Source organism: Lissotriton helveticus, chromosome 6, assembly GCF_964261635.1.
Source record: "Lissotriton helveticus chromosome 6, aLisHel1.1, whole genome shotgun sequence".
NCBI classification, from domain to species: Eukaryota; Metazoa; Chordata; class Amphibia; order Caudata; family Salamandridae; genus Lissotriton; species Lissotriton helveticus.
Window position 1 is genome coordinate 1,952,964,335 of NC_136067.1, and position 22,078 is coordinate 1,952,986,412.

Here is a 22,078-nt window from a genome sequence, read left to right on the forward strand (position 1 = left end):
TCCCAGCAAGACCTGTCTGGATTCCAAAAGTCGGGGATCTAGTCAGAGAAAAGATCGCGGTAAAGAAGGAATTTGGGCCTTCTTACAGAAAAGCAGTTCCTGTCTTGTCCATCAACGGGACACAATCAGTTGTATTACCGTCACTTGCTGGTAAAAAGGAGAACCGAGTTGTATCCATCGACCTGGTAAAACCACAATCATGTGGCCGATAACAAACAGTAGGCCAAGTGGACTCCCGATAAGTAGTAGAACACCGAGGTTTGCTACAAGTACAGAGGTGCTAACTAAAAGGCTAATCACATTCGAAACGCCTACAGAACAACAACAAGGACTATGCAACAATGCAATGGAACTCACACCTCTGAAAACCCAAATGAAAACATTTAGTAGAGACACACCAACCTACAATGAAGTAACAAATGAATATGCTGAAGCTGCAAGAAACAGTAATCCTGAAGCAATTGGAACAATAGACAGAACGGCATCCGGCTACTTCATCAACTTTGAAGATTCTTCTGAAGATCTAAGTGAATCAAAGACACAGCCATCAACAAAAACTTTTTAAAGATAAAGCTAAGGAAATATGGAAACAGCTGAAAGAAACCTATCTGATTTCTCCGTGGATTGAATTTTGGGTGTCATTTGGTGTATTTATCCTGATACTTTGGCTCATCATGATACTATGTTTGGGACGCTTCATTGAGGGAAAATATGCTAAAATGGACACAGCAAGCCAGAAAATCAACTTGATCCTCAAGCCACACACGTCTTCACACGTCAAGAAAAGAGAACTTTCTTCAGTCAATTTCACAGCCAATCCTATACCGGGTGGGGTAGCATGGGACAATACTGACTATGAAATTTATGGTCCGGTCGAAATCCTCAAATATCCACACCAAATCAAGATCTCGTTGAGTGACTTTGTAAAACCAAACTCATTTGCTGATGATTGGGACTTTGAAAGTATTAATAACATGATGTCTGATCTAGTGATGTCTGCTAAATTTACCAAACATGATTATTTGCAGGGTTCGTCTAATTATGATAGTATGTACTGCTACAACCACTATGGTAACCATTTTTTACATAAATCAGCACAACCTAGAAATGTTTTAAATTATAATCAATGGGAACATTGTGCAACCCCTCCAAAAGGAAAATCAAAAACCTTTTATGACAAATATTCATACTTTTCAGGGTTCAATACAAGTAATGCTGAAACATTTTATTTCAAATTGTCAAATAAGACAGGAACAAAAACCATGCTTACAAACACAAAATTGATATATTCGGACTCATTTTTTGAACAAATGAATACATTTGGTTTTGATTATTGGGACAAAAATGTTGAAGTAAAAAGTGTTTGGGGTACAAAAGAATGGCAAGTACAAGGTATAGAATCATTGTTTAGAGCCTGCATGATCCCAGAACAAATTATATTCTTGAATGAAACTATTCAACAAACTACCTGTCTTGGATTAGCCAAAATCAAAGACTTAAATAAACCGTCTATTCCAAAACCAACAATGAACAGCAATAACTCTGCAGATGAAGAGATAGACGTAAACTATGTATTAAACCAAAACAGAACAAATCCTGATTGGAAACAATGGTTAATCTGGCCCACAGATACTAATAACTGTCAATACAGATTCCTGAACAAAACACAGGGGTTCACATTGACCAGGCCAGACCCTAGATATTCCCAAAGACAACATCCAGGGATAATCACCACCTACAGTGTGGGCAAACTATGCCTTCATTGGCTAAAAACTTCCACACTGACAGAAATTAAGCAACACCTAACTTTACTTACTGATGGTGCTGACTTGCGTGATTTCATTATGGGACCACGCAAACAGCGTCAAAAACGCTTCATAGCAGCCTCTATATATGCAGCTTACAACGAGGCCTGGAAGATAACTCAAATTGAGACAGCAGAAAGTATACGGGAAATTGACCGTATTAATTTGGAAAAATCGCTTTCTGTAGTGGACAATGGGTTAATGACTCTGTCCTCCAGAATCTTTTCATTGGACAGCATTGTGTCATCAGCAATCGACATAATATCGCAAGACTTACTGTTATTACAACACGGTCAGTCTCAATTGCGTTCTATTGTACAGCTTGGCTGGACGTTACAAAACCTGCGTTCAGGCTATGTGCCTTGGCGTTTAATCAACACAACGTCACTATTCACTATCTTTAACCTTACTGATAAACAGATCAGTATGGCACAAAAGGGTGCTGATTATACAATCCTGAGCATTGAGAAACTCGAGAGATTACCATTGACAATGTCAGAACGACCTGTCATTGAATGGATAATACATGGGATAATTAATATTCCGATATCTACTTTCAGGTTTCAATACTGCCAAAAATATATACAGGCTGGCATGTACGAAAAATTGGGAAAAGGGTACATTAAGACAACATGGAACTTGCCCTATTCACATGCATGTGTCAGTAATAAAGGACTGAAAGTGTTTCGTAGTGGCAATAATTGTGCGATGTCACTAAGCGGTACACTTCTGTGTAATGGAATTAGTTTGCATGGAGCCTGTGAAGGGAACTCAAATAACCTTTCATGTCACCAGCTAGGCACACCTGCAACAGAGATAGAACCATTCTTTAAAAGACTCTATAACGGGAGTTACATTCTAATTGTGGATTGCAGATGTTGTAGTCTACTGCCCGGGGTTCCTTATCTCGTTAGTACGACTGCGAAGGTCATGTGCTGTGGACGCTTATTGTTCCCCAGCTCCTTTCCAGACAGGGAGGCAAGGGCATGGCCTCACTTGAAAATTACTTCTATTCGAGTTGATACTTTAAGCAGAATGAAAACAGTGCTTCTTCAGACGCCGACCAGGCTCACGTCATCAAAAGAAACGTATGATCTCCTAGTCGCAAGGACGACTGCAGAGATTCACTCATTGTTATCAACTAATTCCCCCATACATTTCGCAGAAATCCTGAATGAAATCTTAAATATTTCTGATACCAGTGGAGTCTCAAATGTATTTAAGACAGTATTTTCGATGGCATTAACACCATTCAAAGCCATACTGGGTATTTTTCCAGACTTCATCCATTCGATTTTTGGAGGAGTTCCCCTCATTTTGGGACTAATTGCAGGAATCCTATTCTTAGTCCTTATATTTCGTTATGGCAAACCGTGTCACAGACAAAACACCTGCGACAAGGGAAGAAACAATCCGAGCCATTGGATACCGGGACCGGATATCAAAAATCCTGGGACTAACCCGGCGGAGAAGTGTGGCTCACTGGTTAGAGGCGGCAGACCCGTGAGCAGAGAACGGCCCGGGACCAGGGTTCGATTCCCGACGCGGCAGGGTCGTGGACCAAGGTCAGCGGACTCGATAATTCTCGCCTCGGTGCCTACTCTAGTCAGAGACCACACGCGGCATCTCTGGGCATCAGCTTGCCTCATCTTCACAACGGCCCCCCCAGATCACCGGGGATGCTTGGTCGCACCTTAGAGATACCCATCTGGGACCATCTCTCAGGGTGAGCCAGGACGGGTTCCCCAGCGGTCGAAGCGTGGAGATACTCCTCCGGGAGTTGATTCCTAGCGCTATATAAACCCACAATTAGAGACCTGAACATGACTTGGTTTCTTTCATTTCGCCCGATATGGCAAAGATGTGTTTTACCTGTATTAAGGTGCATGCTGTGCGGAGAAGAATGCGTGTTGGACACCTGTCTGACGCTACAATCGGATGCGCCAATGGATGCAGAAACACTGTTGGGTCCGGTAAAGGCTCATGCATTGTGCTGCCCTCAACGGCTGCCAATCCTGATGACGGCATTCGTGGAAACTTCAACACTACGATTAAGGGGTAGTGAAGATCAAGATGAAAGCAGCATCGATCAGGTACAACCTTCTGTCAGCAATACTACTCAAAACGTCAATGGAGACAATCATGCACATGAATGCATGGTTACATCCTTTTCCGAATTAGTGGAACTCTCACAGGAAGCTGTTGACAGCTTTTTCAGCAGTCTCAACGATATGATGTTCTCACCAGAGCAGAAATAATGACTCTTGAACAAGCTAGCACACGGCGTTCCCGACGCCTTGAATTTGGCCTTCAACTTTAATAATAAAGTAGCAAGATCGACTTTTCCTCCAGTTCACGGACAGCAATTTTTTAGCAGCCCCAAAATATTTTTGTTAAATTTTACGGGACACTTTTCTTCTGCTTAAAGTAAGAACTATTCTTAGAGAACTAATTTCTATTTTTAGAAACTTCATAGACATTAGCTGCCCGCTGGTATGTTTATAAATATTTTTGAACTGTGATGAAGTGGTCTCAAACTTTTCTTCTGTATTAAGAGCCATTTCATGTGTAATTCTAATATTCAATTACTAATAATGTATACATATGCGTGATTATTTTAGCATTATTCTACTGCTTGAGTGCATATAGTACATATGACTATTTTTTTCCCGTATGTTACATAATTTCAAAATGCATTATGTGTATTTTGGGGTGGTAAGGTATACACGATACTCTACAGTATGTTTTACTATGCCTAGATTCGTAAATATGGCCATAGTTAGCGTGGAGTGGGTGTGATGTATTCCTATAGGTTCTGTATCGATCCCCCTATTCCTGACCCTATTCTGGTTAACGAGTTAACTAGCAGCCATCCCATGATGCAGAAACCGTTATCTGATTACGCCAGACCACGGCACAGGAGCGCGTTATCTGATTAGGTCATAACGCTTGCCATCTAATTAGGCAAGCAATATTCCTCCAGCCCCTGATAAGGCATACGGAGTTCTCAAAACAAATCAAACCTATGACAACCTGGGAAAAACCCTGCGGCCATTGTTTTGATTTCACCAAGAACTTCAGTAAAAGAATGCGCTAACGACCAGCTCGTATGACATCCTTATTGACGTATCTATGTCCATCCTTACGTCAATCTCGGCACCTTACAGGTATAAATATTACCGATATTGCCTTAAGCAAACACACGCGGTGGTGACGAGATCGGAGCAGCGAGACTTCCCGAAGCCCAGCAGAGAGCGAAGCCCACTAGCTGCCCCGCCTTCCTGACGCGCTGAGAACGAGACGCTGCCTTTCTCCTGCCGAGAAATCCAACTCCGGCACTTCCGAGCAGCCCTTGCAGGCAGCCTGGAATATCGAGACCAAAGATGAGAGATACCATCCCTCAATCATCCTAGATTCAAGGTACGGAACTGAATAACCCCTTGCAGAGAATTCTTGAATCAGTCACTTGGCAAAACAAACTTAACTTAGACTGCTACTTTCTATCCCCGCCCACGTATTAGGCTTAGGTCAGGTACACTGGGGTAGGCGTGGTTAGAAGCACCAGTTGAGTACGATTAGTCAAATGTTTATATGTATGTATCTATTTTATCCATTTTAAACCACCATATGGCTTAGAAACCATATAAATGTTTTTACAGTATTATTTTATACTTCTGCTTTTATTGTATGCACTTTACTTAACCATAAGTATTGCAATAATATCGATTCATTTCTCTTGTACGAGAAAAGAGACTGATCAATAAATAACATCTTTTATTGAACACGCCCGTCTCTTCCTTTTCTCTACAAACTGGTGAAACTAAGAATGCACGTACTGACTGAGTAAAATAAGTTGTCTTTTGTTTTCACACGACTCTAGAGATATACTCTTGATTAGGGGAGAGCAAAGTTGTCATGTTCTATGGTTGTCAGAAACTAAATCCCTTCTTGTCTATCCAGGGAGGTTCAACTCCTCCTTGTCTATTCGAGAAAGTTTCTAGTGAACTCTGAGCTAGCTGGCAAACCCAAAACTTTAAGTCTAATATCGACAGTAGAAGACCTAGTTAACGTCTGGTCTAGGTCTATACTATTGGAGGTATTATTCCAATGCGCAGTGCCTATTGGGATAATAGGAACTACACTACAGTGCGAAGGCCTGCGGGGAGATAATGTCCGTGATGGAGTTGGCGAAGGGTCCGCAGGGTCCAGGGGGTCCGTAGATGAGGGTTCTTCGGAGGGCGGCGGTGGGGCTGGCCAGTATCTTGAAGTGAAGGTGTTCCATCAGTTCTGTGGACTCGTCAGGGAGTGTGCTCAGACGGAGGCTGGATTTGTGGACGATGGCAATTCCTCCTCCTGGGTGGGTGGGGTGGTCCTTCTTGGAGATCTTGTATCCTTGGGGGATGGCGATGGCGATGTCCGGTCTCGAGGTGGTGTTGGTCCAGGTTTCGGTGAAGAATGCTACGTCCGGGGTGGTGCTGTCGAGGAGGTCCCAGATTTCTGTGGCGTGTTTGTGGAGGGATCGGACGTTGAGGAGGATGCATTGCAGGGTCTTCAGTTTGGTTGTGTTCTTGTGTGCGGGTTGTGCTGGATCCATGTTCTTGGCAGTGCTGCAGGTGTGCCGGCAGCGGTGACAGCTGAAGGGTCCATGGGTGTCGGCTGGTGATGCTAGCTTGCAGTTGTTGTTGCAGCCTGGGTTGAGTGCGTGGAGTGCTGCTGGGTCGTAGCGTTGGCGGGGCGGAGGTCCAGGGTTCCTGGTGCTGGTCGCGGACGGGTCGCAGACGGGCGCAGACGTGCTTGCCTTTGACGCGCCTTCGGTACCTTCAAAGGTAAAGGGATGAAAGAAGGGATAAAGAAAAAAGGGAAAATAAGCAGAAATAAGGCACACAAGAGCAGAGATGCAGAAAAGAGCAGAAAGGTGAAAGATAGAAAGGGTAGAAAAACGAGTGGAAACGAGTGAAGGAGCAGAGGGAGAGAAAGGGAAAATGGGCAGAAATAAGGCACAAAAGAGCAGAGGTGCAGAAAGGTGAAAGATAGAAAGGGTAGAAAAACGAGTGAAAAGGAGTGAAGGAGCAGAGGGAGAGAAAGGGAAAATGGGCAGAAATAAGGCACAAAAGAGCAGAGATGCAGAAAGGTGCAGAAAGGTGAAAGATAGAAAGGGTAGAAAAACGAGTGAAGGAGCAGAGTGAGAGAAAGGAGACAGAGGTCCACTGGACCACCAGGGATGAGGCGCAGGGAAACCTGCGGGTGGAGGAGGGCCTCGATCACCAACACTCAAGAGTGCAGGGGAAGGGGCACCTCACTTAATGGTGGAGCTGCGAGGGTGGGAGAGCAATTTCACTGACAATGAGTCAGTGGTCTTGCTCGCCTGTCCCCGCAGTGTCCGACATTAAGTAGGGGTCGGGGAGGGCTGGACAGCTGGGAGGCGGGAGCGGAGCTGGATTGGGCCGGTTGCGCTGGGGCGGGGAGGGGCCGCGGGGGCAGCAGCGGCGGGGAAAGGTAAAGGGAGGAAAGAAGGGATAAAGAAAAAAGGGAAAATAAGCAGAAATAAGGCACAAAAGAGCAGAAAGGTGAAAGATAGAAAGGGTAGAAAAACGAGTGGAAACGAGTGAAGGAGCAGAGGGAGAGAAAGGAAAAATGGGCAGAAATAAGGCACAAAAGAGCAGAGGTGCATAAAGGTGAAAGGTGGAAAGGGTAGAAAAACGAGTGAAAACGAGTGAAGGGGCAGAGGGAGAGAAAAGGGAAAATGGGCAGAAATAAGGCACAAAAGAGCAGAGATGCAGAAAGGTGCAGAAAGGTGAAAGATAGAAAGGGTAGAAAAACGAGTGAAGGAGCAGAGTGAGAGAAAGGAGACAGAGGTTCACTGGACCACCAGGGATGAGGCGCAGGGAAAGAAAACACAGGAAATATAGCTGCTGTGAAAAAAACAAGGGACAGGAATCCGTCTTGTTATAAGGTTAAGTATACATTCTGGAAAAGGAGAATAACCCGTTTCTGCATTCTCCTTGTTCATGCTCTTCTTAACCATGTTTTCCAGTTGTTCCAACTTAAGATGGGGCAACCTTCACGTTTTGTAGTTTATTTTGCTTATTCAGTCCCTGCCAACTTTTTCAGTTAAGTTGGTTAGTGGGAAAGAGAGACTCATATTGTCTCATGATTTTCGAAAGGTTGTCATGCTATTTGGTATTTTTATAGTATATTCATTTTCTTCTATTTTGTACAGACTGCTCAGGGAAAGAATCAATGCAGAGCTCACATGAACAGCAGTATATAGAGGCATTGCGCCTGGCTGAAAAATACACGAGTGAGCATAAGAAGCTGCTTGAGAAATTCCAAGAAGAAATGTTAAACATGACTGGTGTCTTAGATCAGCTGAACGAGCAGTATGGGTGGGTTTCAAAACTCGCCAACTTTACCGACAATGGAGAAGGAATATTCAAAGTGTCCTCGGTGAGTCCTATAGTCTCTTACAACTTATCTCTACAAAATGTAAAGTAGACATGGATGTTAAGCTATATATTCTTATTCTTGGGCTTTTCAGGTTTATTTCCATAGCTGCATTTCAACTGTGGTCTTTTTAAAATATATATTAAAGTGGTATTGCCAGCATTGACCATGACTTCATTGATAGACCTGTCAGCCTTATGGTGGTCTTCCCCCAAACATTTTTCCTTCCTCCTCCATTTATTCTGATCTCGTTTTTGCTGACCTTAGGACTCTCTGCACTTTACCACTTCTAACCAGTGCTAAAGTGCATGTGTTCACTCCTCATTGCTTTAAACATGGTAATATTGGCTTATCCCTAATTGGCATTTTGAATTTACTTAGAAGTCACTACAACGTGGTACTGCATGTACACAGGGTCTGTAAATTAAATGCTCTTAGTGGGCCTGCAGCACTGATTGTGCCACCCACTTAACTAGCCCTTTAAACATGCCTCATGCCTCCTATGGTAGAGCCTGTGTGTGCAGTTGTAACCTCTTGACCTGGCACAATAAACCTTTTGCCAGGCCCAAACATTCCTTTTTAAGTCACATAAGTCATACCAAGTGTAGTCCCTAGACAGCTGAGAGGACTGGGTGCAATGCATTTAAAAAGTAGGACATGTACTTTTAAGTATTACATGTCCTGGTAGTGAAAAACTCTTAAAATCGTTTTACACTACAATAATGCCTATCTCTCCCATAGGATAAAATTGGAGTTGCCTTATTACATTTTATGTGTCGTTTCGAAATGGTAAGAGATGACCAGTTTATGTTTGGTGTCTCTAGAATCACAATTTAAAATTCTAACTTATAATGATGTCAGATTTTAAATTGCAATTCTGAAAATGCCACTTGTTGAAAGTGACACAATAGACTATAAGTTGGATGAAGTTTATTCTTGGGCTGAGGTATACACTCAAAAACGGAGCTGGCATAAGCCGGGCACCACTTCATCTGAAGAGAGTCAGTCAGTGACACTCAGTTATCCCGTCCACCTGTGTCCTCTATAATCTAATTACCCGGAAGTGACATTGCTACTGCTTGCCCCAACACTGCTAAGGCTTCTTTTTTGGAGACCAGCCCCGCCGCAAACCAACCTCCAACGCAGGTAACAGTAGAACAAGCCAAACCCGCAGAAGTCACAGATTCAGCAAAAACAGGGACAACACGCTGCACAAAGAAACATTAGTTGTGAACATCTCCTCCAAGAAATTAACTGACAATCAAATTGCAGTATTGAACAAGGGGTGTTCATTTGTACCTACTTATCAAGGTAAAAGTCTTGACTCTCAGATTGCTCTGTATAAATTCACAACAAAATTACGGTTGCAATATTTTTTCTAAACCCTTGTTACGACACCTGAATCCTCACAGGATAATGAATATCTTGAATTTAAGCCACACAGTACTTTTGTCTCTCCCATTTCTCATAAGACCATTGATTTGTTTGAGACTTTGGTGAAACAAGACTTAGCTAAATTTCCATCTAAAATTGCAGTAACTCCCAACTTATCAAAAAGTGAGAGTTTCGCATTGAAATCTTTACGGTTGAATGACACTTTACACTTCACTAAAGCAGACATTAGTTGTAATGGATCGCACACAATATGAGAAAAAAATTGGGCTGGTGTTACAGGACTCTTCCATTTATTTACCACTAACCGAGGATCCAACTGATGCTTTTTCGACTTTGCTGGAATCCATTTTTACACATGCGGTTGAGATGAAATGGATCAGCACCAAAACAAGAGAGTTTCTATTCACTCTTTTTCCCCGTAGACCGGGGCTCTACATGCTTCCAAAGATACACAAAAATGTGTTGGACCCTCAGTTGAGACCTATAGTATCCGGGTGTGGATCCCTACCTGATCCATTGGGTCATTATCTCGATGTTTTCTCCAACTCATTGTTCAAAGTAGTCCGTCATACATACAGGACACCACTCATTTGTTTAACATTCTTCAAAACATTGATATTCCTGAATTGGGAGAAACTTGGTTATGTACAATAGACGTTGTGTCCTTGTACAGATCTATTCCCCATCTCGAAGGCATTGAAGCCATTGAATGGGCATTGTTGAGACAAGACAATATAAGGGCTAACAAGGTGTTTCTCCTTGAACTTCTCAATTTTTGTTTGTTTCATAGCTATTTTCAGTGGAAAGATCAGTTTTTTCTCCAGGCCAATGGTACATCTATGTGCTTTTCGGGAGCCCCCACCTAATGCGAACATTTTCATGTTAAAATTCGAAACAGAGCATATTCTTTCTGATTCTTCATGGACATCTAAGCTGATAGCATATCGACGTTTTATCGACGATATACCCCTCATTTGGCATTGATCACGTAGTGATCTAGAACTCCAGGTTCTCAAGTTGAATGGCATCAACCCCAGAATTCAATGTACCTATCAGATTGAATCTCAGCGCATAGCTTTCTTAGACTCCTTGCTCAAACTTTCAGGCACCACCATTGAGACTACCGTTTTTAAGAAACCCACTGATCCCAAAAATGCCTTGTTCTACCAAAGCTTTCACCCATGGCCTTTGAAACGTCATCTTCCTTTTTCTCAGTTCTTTAGAATTAGGCGCATCACTTTAGGTTCTGAGTTAGGCTTGCAGACTATCCAAGATTCCAAAGAGAAGTTTTTAAATAGAGGTTATCCTCAACAGGTTCTAGATCAGGCTGAAACAAGATCATTAGCTTACATCGTGATGATCTGTTGAAAAAGAAAATCACACATTCTGGCTCATCCTGAGAAGTGTTTCTTTCCACATTTTCAACCCACTCCAACCTCATGAAAATGAGCATATTGCAAAGATGGGATCTGCTCCAATCTGAATCTGATTTTAAAGGAATGTTTTCAGGTATTCCGTTGTTTGCATACAAGAGTTCTCGTAATTTGAAAGAAATTTTAAATAAACCTGAGGACAATGTGCAAGTCCCATACAAAGGGATGTCTAAATGCATGAACTGTTCGCATTGTAATAACGTGATCACAGGCAGAAGTGTGCCACACCCCCGTTCAGGTAAAAAGATTTTCCTGAATTTTAATGCAAGTTGCAATAGTTACCATGTTATTTACGTGATCAATGGTCCTTGTGATTTGTATTATGTGGGGAAGACTGAGAGGGTTCTCTGTACCCGAATCACTGAACACAAAAGCAGAATCAGGACTAAAACGATCAGTTCTCCGCTAGTGCAACATTGGCTAGCTGAAAAACGTACTATTTCACAGCTAAGATTCGGTGTTCTGGAGATGGATGAGACCCGTCCGGACAGAGACATGTCCAAAGTTTTATCCCAACGGGAGTCTCATTGGATTTGGTTTATGCAAACATTGTCCCCGGAAGGGTTGAACGATAAATTTGAATTGTCCTGTTTCTTATAATTTTTGGAATTTCGTTACTGTTTTCTCTGTATTTGTTGCTCCATTTAAACAGGTTCATCATGTATGTATTAGATCAGGTTTGACTACCCTGTTATTGCGGCAATTCATTCTGTTCGCAATGTCTTGGTGGTTACACATTCACTGACAATGTCTGTGCTATTGTTCCTTCCCTTGTGTGTGTTATTCTTGCTCTCATTGTTCTCTTAATCAGCACACATTCACTTATCTTTCACATTTTCAATTTCATCCTTATTTTGATTTTCATTTTGTCACTGCTCCTCTTTAATTCCCAATTCACTTTTCCGCATCTATTGCTTCACTTTTTTGTGTTTTTCACCTCTTATCTGTGTTGGTAGTCGTCTCGTTTTAGGCGCTGTCACTGTTTCAATAGTCCTATTTTTATGCCCATTTCCTTTTTCTCCATTATGTATGTATCCAGAAAAGAAGCGCGGACTTACTGGCGTCTTCTGTGGAGTAGTTCGCGTTCATGCTCATATTGCTTCTGGTGAGTTTTGTGTCCAGAAGCCGTCACTAAGCTGTACATTTGAGAGTGTGTCCAACACCTTTCTCATATCAGTTCTGTTTTTCAGGTGCTTGTAACGACATTCTAGATTTAGTGCCTGGTTATGAGCATTGCTTCAGGTAAGCGCAGCAGTTCACTCTCGGCGTCTCACTATTTCTCTGTTTTGAAGCTGGCACTACGCTGAGTATCTTAAAATAATTTAGACACCTTCTTTTACCTTAGCTCCGTTTTTTCAGGTGCTGGTAACGCCATTGCACTTTGATGTAGCGTGTGTTTAATACCATTGCTACAGGTAAGCGCCGTAGCTCATTCTCGGCGTCAAACTTATTTCTTTCACTTTCTACACACACTTTAGTATGTGTCTGGTTCTTTTTGCAGACATTAGCGGCATCCTGCTGGCTTGTGTTTTCGCCTTGAGTGCACGCACTCAAGCGTTAGCGGTATGATCAGTACTCTTAATTTCTCCAATTTCTCTGTTTTAGAACTCGTTCTTTCTAATCTTGGGCACTCCCACTAATGTCACGCATTCGTTTATGTTTGCCTACAACAGCCTGCTTTTTAGTACACATTCAGTTCTGGAGTTTCGGCACCTCATTGATTTCATGACGGCTTGTTTAACACACTGGATGAGGTGGAACTCTATTAGTTACAATTTCATTTGTTTTTTCCTGCTCTCTCGTGAGCCCTTATGTTCTATGATTGATGCTAAGTTTCATGTTGTTGTATATTTCCCATTAAAATCAGCTTATTGATACATTGCAGATTCCCCTGACGAAGGGCTTATTCGAAAGTCCCGAAATGCATTGGGATATGTGAAGTTTTGTTGTTCTTTGCTGAATACAAGTTGTATATTTCGCCATTGTTTAACTATATTTCATCTGCGACTATCAAGAATAAAGCAGATTAAAATCAACTTCATGGTTTGAAGATCTGATTCTCATCTTCGATTAATTGGAAACTGGTTGGAGTACTGTTGTTTACAATAAGAGTAATAGGACATTACATACTGTTGTTCAGATAACATTGTGTACACTTTATAGTGATATGTTTGTAGTACATTGGGTATTCCTGGATACCTTTCCGAGTCATTTCCTTTCACTTTTTGAAAGTTGGCATTTTCTTGCCTTGTCCATGTAGTACCCGTAGTCTGCCTCTGGTCACATGACTGGGTGTAACGGACAGTTGGGCTTTGTGCGTTCTCTTACACAGCCACACCCAATGGGGAGCTTCGGTGTGACTGGATGGGCCATCACTGACAATATCCGAGGGAGGAGCTGGACACAGCCTCACTTATACCTGAATAGGCTGTGTCCGGGACACACAAAGGGCTGCATAACCCCCAGTGTGGAGCCAGGGCAGGAAGGGCAGGGCATGTGTGCACTTCATTGGCATGTCTTTGATGTATCCCACACTTCAAAGGCTCCACTGAGTATAAGGAGTGACTCCAAGGGCTAGTTGGCTGGCCTCCTGATCTTAAGCCTCAGGGATATAACAGGCTTTTGGAAGCTTTGAACATTGAACTCAGCACCTGGCCTTTGCCATCTGTGAGTTTACCCTGCCAAGTGTTGCCACCCCAGTCCAGGGAACCTTGGAAGTGGGCTTAAGGTGCTTTGCCGGTCTCTGCAGATCCAGCAGAACAGACGCATCTCCTTTGCATGGTGCAACCCCGAGCAGAACTGATGCATTTCTGCGACTGTGTGGATTGAACCCATCGCAAAGACCTGCATCACCTTCAGAACTGTCAACGCATGCTCTGCGCAGGACATCACATTCATTGTCGACAGCAGCCTTGATAACGCTGGACGCTGCATCACAGCCCTGCAGCTCTTCGTAACCAATGCTTCGTCCCAACTGCATGCTGTATTCTCAACACCAGACTTCGCATCATAAGCCCCGTGGACGGCCTTTCAATGCTAATGCAACAGGTCCATGCACCACATCTTGGAACCAACGCATCGCTTCAGTTTTGTGACACACCTTTCAAAGCAGATCCATGCAACACTCCGCAAACCAGGATTTAACCCCTTCAGTGCTAATGACAAGGGTAACTCGTCATGGAGTTTCCATTGATTTCAATGGAAATTCAATGGTCCTCCTAGCACACCCCTTAGCATCCAAGTGGTTAAGGAACTTGTGTTCAGCTGACCTAACTGGGTCCTTGTAGCCAGCCCACGATACATTGCGGTCAGCCTGAACTTGTGGCTTTACACCTCTTGGTGCTATTTTTCATAAAAACTATAAAAACCAATATCTCCGGTTCTACCAATTGGATATTTGTTGTTTCGGTCTTGTTTTATTTATTAAAATCGACTCTATTTTTCTAACTGTGTGGTGAGCTTTTTGTGATGTGTTCTCACTGTCTTACTGTTTGAAGTGATGCACAAATACTTTACATATTGCCTCTGACTTAAGAGTGACTGCTCTGTACCAAGTTACCCAAGGGTTGATCACAGGTTAATTCAGGGCTGCTTGTTACTTCGCCCTGAGAAGGGTTGTGATCCTCAACGTCCCTCGCCGCAGCCACATCACCCCCTACCTGAGAGATCTACACTGGCTCCCCGTCGACAAGAGGATCACCTTCAAGCTACTCACCCACGCACACAAAGCACTCCACAACACCGGACCAGCCTACCTCAACAGCAGACTCAGCTTCCACACTCCCACCCGCCAGCTCCGCTCCGCCAGCCTCGCCCTCGCCACTGTCCCCCGCATCCAACGAACGACCTCCAGCAGCAGATCCTTCTCCTTCCTCGCCGCCAAAACCTGGAACACCCTCCCCACCCAACTATGGCAGACCCAAGACCTGCTCATCTTCAGAAAACTCCTCAACCCCCCCCCCCTCTCAGCGCCTTGAGACTCTCACGGGTAAGTAGTGCGCTTTATAAGTATATTGATTGATTGATTGATTGGTTGCTGCTTGAAGGGTTGCACCCCCCTCAACCAGTAACCCAATTTCTTGCATTCATATAAGTATATTTTTATAGATGGAAATGTAAGTCTTTTACTGGTGGATTGCGTGGATATTTGTGGTGGGTGTTTGGTAGTGAATGACATATCATGTTGCAACCTACTCCCCTTCTGCATGGCCTTCAACTGTGTGCAGCAGGTGTTGATGGAAGGGCCAGCCATGTTCAAAGTCACCTGGTGGCTTAACAGAGCTGGATGCAGAGATGTTTTTTCTGCAGCCAATCAACTTCCCATACAGCCAACAACCAGATACACATGCAGTATGCAAGTTAAACCTAATTCTGGTGCCTCACCTCTTCGCAAATCCATCAAATGGTGCTTTAGTTATGAGCACATCAAAGCTTTTTTGACCCCCCCCCCCCCATCCTTCTTTAATATTTTCCTACCTTATTGGATTTGGATAAAATGTGCACTGGACTTAACCTGATATTTCAGCTCAATCTGCAAATCACCTGCTAACCTTTATGCAGATACATTAAACAGCACCTAGGTTATTTGTGCCTTTGATGGATGTGCACAAAACTTGCTCTATCCACAGAAGACTAAACACGTTGCCTTATTTCATGTGGATTTGTCAAAGGATGCCTCAGTTATTAGAAAATGAACAGATTTTTTTCCCCACCCCCTTTGACTGTACCCCCTTGACAGATCTGCATTTCTTTAAAAAAAATACCAAGAGTAAAATAAACATGCTAAGCATCTCACAGATTGTATGCACTGTGTCCAACCATGCTAGAGTTACAAGTAAATCAAGAACTGCCTTTCAAACTGTGACTGTTGTACATTTAAACTCTTTGAAACCAAATCAAGCCAAGGCACACCTCTCAGTAAAGTTCTATTTTCATGACTATTTTAGAGTTAAAAGTAGAAAACTCTCATGTACATGGCACGTATAGCTGTAGATACACATTCTGTGCATACTCCTGCCATCTAGTGTTGAGCTTTGATGTGTAGAACTTACTTTTGTTTGAAGAAGTCTTTTGAGTCATGAGGTACAGTGACTCCTGCCTTAGCTGACAATGCACATGGACATCGATTCTATGGTTAGATTGTTTTCTTCCACCGTCGGTGTCGGACGTGCTTCGCTGGGGCTCTGAGTCAAAGCCACATGTCTATATTCATTGGGGCCTCTCAAGTTATCTGCTCCTGGTAGCCCTCGAACAATCTTTCAGTGCATCAACGTTTCTTCTCACCGTTGTGGTCTACTGCTTTGGTTTTGAGTAGATGGTGTTCCTTACATCCACACGGGCCATTCATCAAGTCTCGCGCTCAAGAATGTTAATAGCATAATAGAAAAAAACTGCTTTTCAATACTGTCTACAGTGCTATTCTAAGTGCTTGCGAACAGACCAGTATACTGTCAGCAATCTTTGTCTATCCCCGGACCGTAACAAGGCTTCCTGCTCCACTTGCATCAATATCGTCCAAAAAAGACCATTGAAAATTGTTGAGATCGTTGATTCGCACTGCGTGCTATAGAACAACAATGGAATGATGATACCCCTGATATCTTCGAGGAAGAGGTCAATGGGGAGGAAGCATAGGAAGACGACTCCAGACATGCAACAGCCTTCAGCCCAGAACCTGATTTCCCATCAGACTCCAAAAACCCAGATCAGCTGCCAAACATGCCTCAATGTCAGAAGATGCATACAGTGAGTATCAGACCACACCAAGGCACTCACCGCTCCTTTCGGAGGCGGGCTTCAAGCCCACATTCAGGGACACAGCCTTCCGAGCTGCCACTGCCTTCCAGCCGGCGCTGACACCAAGCCAGCTGCACAAATCCCAGCTTGCCTCGATGCTAACAGCACCCTCGGTGCCCTCTAGTTGATCTGTGTTGGCACCGAAAGGACCTCCTCAGAGCTGAAACACACATGGATGTCACAATTCACAACAAGGCTCAAACAGACTTCAGCGCCCAGTTGCTCATCCATGGCAAACTCCGATAGCCAGGAGCTCCCCATTTTACAGCGCCTTCAGGAGGAACTGGATTCTCAACAACAAATGTTGTGTATTAATCCTCACACTGATAAGATTATTTCCAAGCCTGTACCACAAGTGCAGCAGACTATCCCTCACAAGCGACAGCTCACATTTGAGGAGAAATTGGTTTTGGAGCCTCCACCATCCCTAAAGACAAAAATGAGACCTGATAGGGCCATCAGTCCATTGTCCCTAAGACCTGCTACTCTTTCTCTTCCTTCTCACCCTCATCCTAGTCCTTCTCCTCGTCCTCATCAACCACTACCACTGCTGTCACCTCCACCACCACCACCACCTCCACCTCCGCTACCTCAATGGACCTATCTGCCACAGGGATCTACTCATTCAACATATGGGAAGGGATGCCCAGCACCCTTAGATTCCTATGAGGCACAGTATGATCAAGATGCCCAGGATGACCCTTGGAATGATTATGAAAAGTTTCTTCCAGGACCCAACAACCCTGACCTCTACCTTGCCAAACTCTCAACTCTTGAAGACCCCACCTCTTACCATGAGTTTATACAGAGAGTAGCCACCTTCCATAATGTGGTTTTACACTCCATACCAGAAGAGGAGGACTTTTTGGTGGAAACACTTTCCCACACATAGCGGGCCACCCAATTCCTGCTTAAGCGCATAATTAAGCTTCTGCAAGAAGTGTTCAACTACCCTATGAAGGTAGAGTTGTCACACCAATGGTTTACAAATTATAAACCCTTGCCATCTGACCCACCCTATATTAGAAGCCAACTCCCGCGGACTCGTCGGTGGTACATGCCGCCCACAAGCAAGACAATTCCCAGGGCACAGACATGCCCTTCCCCCAGATAAAGCAAGTAAAAACATTGATACAGCAGGAAAGAGAGTTTCTGCAGAGTCAGTGGCTCATTAGTTCATTGACAATTCTGTAGGGTTGTTTGCAAGGTCTGACCAACCCCAATGGGATGAAATGGGGGGCTCATACAACCTCTCCATGATAAGTACAATAAGCGGGCTCGGGAGAATATATCGGAAGGGCAGACCATCTCCAGCACCTTCAGTAGATGCACTTGTGAAGGAGCTGACACTACTGCATGGGGTGTAAACAGTACACGGTGTCTTCATTCACAGGCATGCTGGGCTTCATATCTCTGGATATAAGTCAGAAGTTCTGTGGCACCTAATTAGCATGCCTTTCAATGGAGAACAACTATTCAGTCCACAAGTTGATCAGATGCTGGGAACATTTTTAAAAAATACAGTGATACAGCCAAAGCAATGGTGACTCTCCTATCACTATCCCCTCATTCCACTTTTTGCCACACAGTTTCTGAGCAGTGCCAAAGCCACATCCCCGGAAGCTACCTCCTCCTATCAGAGGCAGTAACAGCAAAACCAAACATCCCAAGGATACTCCAGGGGTACATACAGGGGAAACAATTCCAAAGGCAGGGGCAGTGGGCAGTGGTGGAGCGGCTAGGCTGCCACACCTACTAAACAGTGACTCTCTCTCCTTCCCCCTGATCACACAACACCTGTCAGAGCATTTGCAGGGGTTCCTTTCACAATGGCAAAACATCACCTCAGACCATTGGGTCCTAGTTATTGTATAGCACTGCTATTTTCTAGAGCTCACTGCCACACCACCAAACATACACCACTCAAACACTTCATTTCTTCGCAACACCAACAGCTCCTCCAAGAGGAGGTGGCCGCCCTTTTGCTCAAAGGAGCAATAGAGCCAGTGCTGCCTTATAGACGCAGCTCAGGTGTGTACTCCCTATACTTTCTATTTTCCCAAAAAGACGTGTCTCTCATGACCATTCTATGCCCTTGCATCCTGTCAGAGTATATCCACATGGTCATGCTCCAAAATGTCATACCACTAGTGCGGCAAGGCAACTTCATGACCACCCTCAACTTGAAGGACTCTTATTTCCCAATCCACCCTGCACATCTCTGCTAGCTCAGATTCATGGTTAAGTGGCCAGCACTTTCAATTCAAGGTTCTACCCTTTAGTGTTACCACCGCACCCAGAATTGTCTCCAAATGTCAGGCAGTGGTCACTTCTCATGCACCGAGAAGGGGCGTTCACATCTTCTGTTACCTCAACGGATGGCTGATAAAGAGTGCAAGCAAGCAGCGGAGGGGAGAGGGGTTGGCCTAACGGCTAGGGCGCTCGACCTCGGACCAGGGGATCTGGGTTTGAGTCTCGGTAACGACGCCAAAAACCTCCTGTGATTCTGGGCAAATCACTTAATCTCCCCGTGCCTAAAATGAATGCGTGTCCCCATGTAACGTAACTTGTGCTATGTAAAGCACTCTGATACCTGATTCAGTTCGGGTCTAGTTCGCGCTATATAAAACTCTGCAAAAAAAAAGCAGCAGTGTGTCGCTCGCCCTCAGATCACTTTAAATTACCTATACAATATTGGCTTCAGAATCAATGTGGGAAAATACCATATTCAGTCTCTATAGATACAACCCTTCCAAGGGGCATATTGAATTCAATCACTGGGAAAGCTTTCCTCGGTCCTGCTTGAGTACAAGCCTTTCAGTCCCTGCTGCCTCTTTTTCAGCCAGATCACCAGCTAATGGTAAGCGCAGTCATGCCATGATGACTTCTTACACTGCCACAATTCCACATGCCCAGATACACATGCATCTGCTCCAAGAATGTATGGGAAGATATAGTGTTTGTAAAAGCCAGCATCTATCGCTATCTGCAGTGGTAGAACAGCAGCACTTTTTGCGGGGCATGCTTTTTTTAGACCCTGATCCGCAAGTGACCATCACCGCGGCTGCCTCCCTCTTGGGGTTTTGGGGGCGCTCTACAGGACATCACTGTTCAGGGTTTGTGGAATCTCCTCCAGCAGACCTTTCACATAAACCATCTGGAGTTGTTGGCAGTCCAACTGGCTCTCAAACTATTCTTCTGCTACAAAACAGACCAGATCAAGACAGACAACGTAACTGCTAGGTACTACCTTCAGAACCAGGGGGGCACTGACTCCTCCCAGCTGTCGATGCTGGAGCAGGACATTTGGCAGTGGACGATTCACCGCAAGGTGCATCTCCTTAAGAAGGACCTTTCAGGAGTGGATGAAGGAACAAGCACATGAGTGGGAACTCCTCCCAGAAGTCCTACTTCCCCTACTTAGAACATTGTGGTTATCCAGATCTCATTGCAACCCCTGAAAATGCCAAATCCTCAAGCTTAACCTCCAGGATTCCACCCACAGTCCATGGGAAATGCATTTTGCATGAATTAGTTAGGGATATGTGCCTATGCTTTCCACCTCTCTCACTCCTTCTGTACATGATTCAGAAGCTTTGGCAGATCTCTCTCACCTTAATACTCGTGGTTGCCACACAGGCCTGGCAACCTTGGTTCACAACCCTCCTCAAACTCTCTGTAGTTCCTCACAAGAAGCTCTCCAACAGGCCGACCTTCCCACACAACATCAGGGTACCAAGAGACATCCCAAACCCAGACAGCTCAATCTAGTGATCTGGCTACTGAGGTCCTAGAGTTTGGTTATCTAAATTTACCCCCTGAGTGCATGGTCACCCTCAGACAAATACATCACTCGGCTATTAGGGCTTTTTATGCCTCAAAGTGGAGAAGGTTTGTCTACTGTGGTGTACCCAAACATCAATCAATCAATCAATTATTTGTAAAGCGCACTACATACCCGTGAGGGTTTCAAGGCGCTGGGGGAGGGGGGCGCTACTGATCGAACAGCCAGGTCTTGAGTATCCTCCTGAAGGTCAGCAGGTCTTGGGTCTGTCGTAGGCTCAGTGGGAGGGTGTTCCATGTCTTCGCGGCGAGGTGGGAGAAGGATATCCCACCAGTGGTTGTTCTTCAGATGCGCGGGACATTGACTCTCTGAAACCAACAGTGCAACACATTGTCTGCTACCCATTGTACCTGCAATGCTCCAGATTGGTTTACACATTCATTCGCCTACATTTAACTGCAGTGGCAGTACACTTACAAAACAATAGGTTTATCTTAACCAGTATATCCTGAATCCCATCCTGGAATCTCAAAATAGTCTGCACTAGGAGCGGGCTGAATTTTTCATTCTGCCGGTGGAATTGCAGGATTTTAGCAATTCCACGCTACGCTTGTAACACGGAATTACTAATAAATTCCACCGCTCCAATCCATTCATGGAATAATCACTTAAGCACTAGTTATTTACAGCCTCTTAGGCCTCTTGTGGTGGCAATAATTTCCGAACGGCAGACTATGGAAAGTGAAACCGCTCTAACCCATAAGCTACAGCAGGCTGTCGGCCAATCTGAGCTTATGCGACTCAACATGTGCCATATGTTCGAAGCCCGTGAAATTCTGCGAGCTCCGCCAAGGCCTAGTAAAGACTTATGGGTCCCCCTTTGAGCCCAATAATTTTTGCCCTCTACAATTATTAGTGGTTACCAGTTTTCTTTCAGCATCCAAACTTAGTAGCAGAAAGGGCACTTCTTACACTAAACATAAAGAGGGCCCTCATTTGCTACACTGACAGGACAACATCATTTTGCAAAACGCAATCACTATATTTAGCCTTTTCAAAAATCATTCCCATTTCAAAAGAAGGAATCGCTCTCTGGTTAGTCAAGTGTATTCTAACCTGTTATACCAAAGCCAAAAAGTGGCTCCCTACTCTGCCAAGAGTGCATTCTACATGGAAGAAAGCAGCCTCAATGACATTCCCATGCAACATTCTAACAGCTGAGATTTGTAAAGCAGCTACCTGGTCCACACCACACACATTCACCAAACTACATTGTGTGAATTTCCTAGCGAGACTGCAAGCCCAAGTGGGCCAAACTGTCCTGTTTAGCCTTTTCCGATGTTATGAAACATTCTCTGGTTAACCACTACCTTATAGGGGGAATTGCATTACATTTAACCACAGCATGTGTATCTACAGCT

General features: G+C 44.2%; 1 protein-coding gene across 2 annotated transcripts in view; it reads left to right on the forward strand.

The window, feature by feature from the left end:
* The window catches only part of CLU (clusterin), a 210,684-nt gene that overhangs the window by 179,543 nt on the left and 9,063 nt on the right, over positions 1-22,078 (forward strand). For both annotated transcript variants that reach the window (XM_078649963.1, XM_078649961.1), the window contains exon 7: positions 8,026-8,252. In XM_078649963.1, the coding sequence (XP_078506089.1) occupies positions 8,026-8,252 (227 nt within the window). The remainder of the gene's footprint in view (positions 1-8,025; positions 8,253-22,078) is intronic.